Genomic DNA, 6,485 nt, shown 5'->3' on the forward strand with positions numbered 1-6,485 from the left:
AAATTGTACCAGATCAATAGTTTAAGGACGCAAGTCTTAATTAAAGCGAGTTATTTGTAAAAAGTTAACAGTTGAAAAGGATTTGGTTAAAAGAATTGACAAGATTACAACATAAACACAATTTTGAGGAACTAAAACCCTTCCAGCACAGTGCTATCCAACATGAATCTGCCGAGGATCTATCTTTCACTGCATCCAAAATACAATATGAGTACGATAAAAGTAAAAACTCTATGGGTCTTTGTGTGGTTGTGTGAGTGTATATATATATATATATATATAGGCATATAGCATCAACAATATCCCTGCATTCATTTCCTCTCTTTCTTTTTCTCTCTTTTAAGTTGCAGCCATGGACAGCTCAAAGCTCCATTTTGCTATACTGTCAAGTCCCGGCATGGGCCACCTCATCCCCGTCCTCATGCTCGGCCAACGCCTCGTCACCCACCACGATATTGAAGTCACCATCGTCCTTGTCACCACCGGTTCATCACCTCCTGAATCTCAGCTTCTCCACCTCCCCACCGCTCCCAAAATGCTCCACCTCATTCACCTCCCGCCAGTTGACATCTCCGGTCTACTCGACCCTGCCGCCACTGTCGTTACCCAGCTCGCAGTAATGATGCGCGAGGCTCGACCGGTCATCCGGTCCTCCATATCCTCCATGAACCGCAAGCCTGACGCTCTTATCGTTGACCTCTTCGGAACCGAATCTTTGGAGATCGCCGACGAGTTCAACATGCCTAAGTACGTATACTGTCCCACCACTGCATGGTTCACTGCTCTCACCTCCTACTGTCACGTACTCGACAAGGAGGTGAAAGGTCAGTACGTTGATCAGAGCGAACCGCTGAGACTTCCCGGTTGCAGGCCGGTCCGACCGGAAGATGTTGTCGACCCGATGCTGGACCGGAATGATCAGATGTATCGTGAGTACGTACGGATTGGTATTGAGTTCTCGGCGTCCCATGGGGTTTTGGTGAACACGTGGGATGATCTGGAACGTACAACACTAAGAGCTTTAAGAGAAGATGAAACCCTCCGGTCGGTTGTTAAGGTACCGGTTTATCCGGTCGGTCCTTTGACCAGGCCGGTCCAAGATTCCGGTTCGCAGGCCGAGTTTTCCAAGTGGCTCGACTTGCAACCCAGCGAGTCAGTGATATATGTTTCGTTTGGAAGTGGTGGGACGTTGTCGGCTGAACAAGTGACTGAGCTGGCTTGGGGATTGGAGCTGAGCCGGCAGAGGTTTATTTGGGTGTTACGGCCACCCATCGAGGGTAGTGCGGATGCGGCCTTTTTCACATCAAGGAACGGTTCTTCTGATGGAACCCCTGATTATCTCCCAGATGGGTTCTTGACCAGGACCCAAAATGTGGGAGTTGTGGTCCCACTTTGGGCCCCACAGGTGGAGGTCCTGAGCCATCCATCACTAGGAGGGTTTTTATCACACTGTGGTTGGAATTCGAGTTTGGAGAGCATAGTGAATGGGGTGCCTCTGATTGCGTGGCCACTGTATTCTGAGCAGAGATTGAATGCTACCGTGCTGACGGAGGAGCTCGGGGTGGCGGTCCGGCCGAGGGTGTTGCCGACGAAGGAGGTAGTGGGGAGGGAGGAGATTGAGAAGATGGTGAGGACTGTGATTGAGTGCAAAGAAGGGAAGGTGATGAGAGAGAAAATGAAAGAAATAAAATATAATGCAGAAAAAGCATTGAAGAAAGATGGGTGCTCTTACAATTCATTATGTGAGGTGATTAAGGACTGTGAGGCTAGACTAGTGTCGCATAAGGCTCTAAAAATTGAAAGGTCTTCTGACATATGAAATTGTTGTCTGAGTGTACGTTGGTTAATTTAATAAAGGCTTGCAGCTTACAGTTGCAGGCCTTTGTTTTATTTCTCTTTTTGGGGGTAAATACTGTTGTTGGACTTTATTTATGTCTCGTACTTTTGGCATGTAAAGTTGTAAGAATAAGCTTTGCGTTAATTTCAAAATTTGACTAAATATCACTTTAAGATATTTTTAGAAATTTTTATTTTTCTGTTAAAATTTTCATTAAAGAATAAAAAAATACAACTTTATCCTTAATTTTTTAATTTTATTTATTTCAAAATATTAAATTACTTAAACAATCATTATACCCCTAAATATATATATATTACAATAGGTAAATATATATGTGCGCGCGCGTGTAACAATGGCAATTTCTTCTGAAAGCCTAAAGATTTCCAACTTTGGCTTAAGGTTTTTATGTGCATTTAAGAAAAATAAAGCTGGACATTTCATGTTAAGCTTGAAATTTGCTTTTCACTGAAACCATAAGTTTTGAAAAGTTCAACAACTGCAAGTGCATCTGTTTCAAGCAGACGCGGATGTCTTTTGAGCACTTTGACAAGGTTAGTGCCAGAAAGTCCAAAAGATTCAAACAAATCAATATTGGGTTTGAGGGTTTTGTGTGGATCAGCTAGAAGTATTCGAGGACGATTTATTATCAGATTTTTTATATGGGTATCTGTTAAGCCATGGGTTTTCAAAAGGTTCAAGACAGTCTAAGGACAACCCACACTAGTTTAACAGGTTAGAGACTGTAAGAGATTGTGGGTCTGTTGAATTTGAACTTCTCAAGATGGGATTGACTGTAATTGAGGTTGAAAACAAAGATCCATAGCATGTAACCGAGGCTATATGCAACCGAAATTTCGTTAAATGGGTGATTGATATATTCTATGCAAGTTTTATATATTTCATTAGTTAAGAAATAAAATTAAGGTTTTGGAATTTGTTATTTTTGCATTTCTCTTAGAATCGATGATATTAGAAGAAACCATTAACTTTGACAATAGAATTGTAAGAGTTGCAGATTCCAAGAAGAAACAGAGGGCTTTGGCGGTGGAGAGTTGCAGATTCCGGTGAGAAGTTAAGGAACCAATTCTCTCATGGGTGTTGGGTTGGGATTGGGATTGTGTGGGTGATGGTGGTGGAGGATGTCTGTGTGTGTGTGTGTGTATATATATGTCTCCGTGTGTAATGTGTGTATATATATATGTGTCTATGTATATATATATCTCTGTGTGTAATGTGTATAGACCGTGTATGTATATAAATAACTTGAAAATTGGGTAAAGTACAGAGAGGTTTGGGGGTAGAGATTTGCAGAAAAAAGTTTACTTATTTTTGGACAATCACACTCACTTATTAAATTTGTCATTCAAACATAGTCTTAAACCATGTAAAAAGTCTCTTTTATCCTATTAATTTTAATTATAAAATATCAAAATACTTAAATGACTAAATTACTCTTTTCATCTCTCTCTATGTTTAGACACACAACAGTCACCACCATCCCAACCTAGACACGAAAGCTTCGTCAAACCCATTTTGCTTTCTATTTAGTATATATAACTAGATATATATATATATATATAGGGTAAAGTGCAATAAACCCCTCAAAACTATCTTCTCTCTCCCAAAAAACCCACTTTAACTACTATTTTGACAGTTAATCCCCTAAACATTTTTTTTTTTTTGCAAAATGCCCCAAGCTGCTACTGTTTCGGTCATGTGATCAACCAATTTTTTTTAAAAGACAATATTGCCCTTATGACATTTAGGGCATACTTATACATAATGGGTTAACCCATACCCGTAGGGTTTACCCGTTTTTAATTGGTATCCTACCACTAACCTTCGTTCCATTTGGTAAGTTGGTAACCCTAACAATTCTCTCACTCTGCAATTCTTTCTACCACCGCCATTCAAACAAAATCAAAACACTAATTTCAATAGAAAAAATCAAGAATCTAATTCGATAGTTTCGTGTAATATGCAAAAAGCCAAAACCCTAACTTCTTAATTTCAATACAAATTCCATGAAAAAAACAATGAAATTTATCACCAAAAAAAAAAAAAAAAACACCTAATGGTTGAATTAACTATTAGAATTGGAACAATTGAATGTGGAGAAGAGCCGAATGGCTGCAAAAGGAGTAGAATTTTCACTTCCAGCATAACCTTTAAGCCAATCACAGTTGAAGATCAGAAAATAGGTTGGATCTGACTGTCGAATTCATCTTCGTCCTCTTAATCGTTCTTTTTTTTTTTTTTTTTGAAGGGTAAATGTTAGGGGTTAGTTGGTGCCAAAATTCGAACCCATGCGCTCCAAGAGCCAACGGGAGACATCTTACCAGCCAGGCTAGAAGACTTTGGCCTCTTAATCGTTCTTGTTCATTTTGTGTTGAATAATTTGTGGCTCCGAACAGAAATTTCACCTCTTCACCTTGTTCACTGATCATTGTTATCTTCTTCAATTTCTATTGTTGCCGGAGTTGGAGGTGGATCAGGGAGAGAAATAAAAGACAGATGAGAGGTGGCGGCCGTGATTGGAGAGAGTCATTTAGAAGGATTTGCGCTGAGGAGTTGTTTGGCACAAGTACTTTGTTTGGTGATATGGCAAAAATGAAACTTACTTTGTTGATAAGAATGTTGTGTCGTGCATTTTTTATTGGTTGTGGGGATTGCAAGGGCCACATCAGCATCTGAAATTTGTAACATAACAAAACGGTGGCCTTTAATTAAGGGCAAAAACGTAAAAGTCATTTTTTGTCAACGACAACTTGACATTTTGTCCTTGACTGCACTTTTTTAATAGTTGAGGGGGGTGATTCTTAATTCAGGGGGGTTTTGTGAAATTGGCTGATAGATCAGGGGGTTTATTGCACTTTACCCATATATATATAAACTCGATCCATTTTTGTGCGTGTATATATAAATATATACACAGATCAAACTCAATCCAATTTCTGTATTGACGTGCCAGTATACCAAAGGAAAACCAGTCCATCCATTATATATATATATATATATATATATATATATATATATATAGAGAGAGAGAGATCAAATTCAATCCATTTTTTTTTTCCTAAAACAAATTCAATCCATTTTGTGCATTGAACTCATGGAATTGAGTGCCGATCTCCTAGATTTCCTTCGATACCACCAGAGTGAACTTGCCACCAAACAATGATTTTTAGCTTGGAAAGCTCACTATTCACCAATGCTGCATCGTCATGGTCGTCGAATCCTTACTCGTCACCGTGATGAATTGATGATGATGATGATGTTGAGAGATGATGATGATGCGACAGCGAGGCTGATTTGTGTTAGTGATGATATATGTGTGTGCGTGATTTGTGGTGGTGATGATATATGTGCGTGCTTGTGTACAGACAATATATATATATATTGTAATACCCCCTAATTTTGGAACACGGATTGATCAAGTCCGCGCACAAAATCAAGGGATATCAAAATAATTTAAGTATTTAACAAGCACAGAATACAAAGATGAATAATAAAGAATAAATAAACCGCTGAAGAAAACTAATAAATAAATATTACTTAATGATTCTCCAACAATTACAATTCGGAAATCCCATAACTCAAGGACCCCTTAAAACATTATCCAATAATCCAATACTATTTAAAAGTACACAAGATGAATAGACGAATGACAGTCTCCCAGCTGCGGATCCTTAACCTCGAGACTGGAACCTCTAATAACCTGAAAAATAAATCGTGGGTTAAACCCTACGAGCAAGTTCACTCTACCAGGCCTCTGAAAACCAATAAGCAGATCATCTCTGATCAAAATCAAACCTAATAAAGTTTTAACTTTAATAAAGCACGATATACATGTCTATATATAATTATATATACTATACTAATCACATCCATTAATAGGTTTATTAAATTTCCATACCTATTAAATAATTATTAAAATAATATTCATACCTAGACCAATCTACCATTTCATTTTATAAAAACTCCTTTGACCTTAATCCCATCCTAGTCAGTTGTTTAATCATTTAAACAACAAATTATAATAAAAGAAATACTCTATTTAATCCCAACCCGATAATGATTTTAATTGTTTAAATCACATATCCAAAATTCAAGTTTTGACAAATCATCCACGTCTTCCCCAATATTATTTTATTAATGTAAAATAATACACTAACCAGTAAGTACTAAACTATTCTCATTTAAGAATATCTAACCCTAATCCAATCCATACATACAATAACCATAGATGATATTTTAATCATCTAACACATAACAACGTAATTATACTTTGGCAAATCAACCATGCCATTGTAAATATTTTTATTTATATATTGGCAATTCAACCATGCCTCCATAAGTATATTTATTTATACATTGGCAATTCAACCATGCCTCCGTGTATGTATATTTATACATTGGCAATTCAACCATGCCTCCACAGGTATATTTATTCATACATTTAATTAGCAATTCATCCATACTTTCCATATATGTATTCTATTCATACAAATATTTAGGTAATATATTTAATCATTTGACAATTCATCCATGCCCACACTTTAACCATGAATTAACTTTAAAATTAACAATACGCTAAATCATACATAGCCATCACATGCATATTATACGCATATCATTAATTTAA

At 37.3% G+C, this 6,485-nt stretch overlaps 1 protein-coding gene across 1 annotated transcript; it reads left to right on the forward strand.

Annotated features, from left to right (window-relative positions):
- The first annotated feature begins 326 nt into the window (after positions 1–326).
- LOC132285438 (anthocyanidin 3-O-glucosyltransferase 5-like) lies at positions 327–1,935 on the forward strand. Its single transcript, XM_059787629.1, has one exon. It carries the CDS (start codon positions 353–355, stop codon positions 1,817–1,819), a length of 1,467 nt encoding a protein of 488 aa, XP_059643612.1. The 5' UTR covers positions 327–352; the 3' UTR covers positions 1,820–1,935.
- The last annotated feature ends 4,550 nt before the right edge of the window (positions 1,936–6,485 follow it).

The sequence above is a fragment of the Cornus florida genome, unplaced genomic scaffold (genome assembly GCF_030987335.1).
Source record: "Cornus florida cultivar Cherokee Brave unplaced genomic scaffold, ASM3098733v1 CherokeeBrave_3.0.0_Hap2_Chr11, whole genome shotgun sequence".
In the NCBI taxonomy this organism is placed as follows: domain Eukaryota; kingdom Viridiplantae; phylum Streptophyta; class Magnoliopsida; order Cornales; family Cornaceae; genus Cornus; species Cornus florida.

Excerpts from the sequence above, each read along its gene's own strand:
- LOC132285438 (XM_059787629.1), top strand. The coding sequence starts at position 353 with ATGGACAGCTCAAAGCTCCATTTTGCTATACTGTCAAGTCCCGGCATG.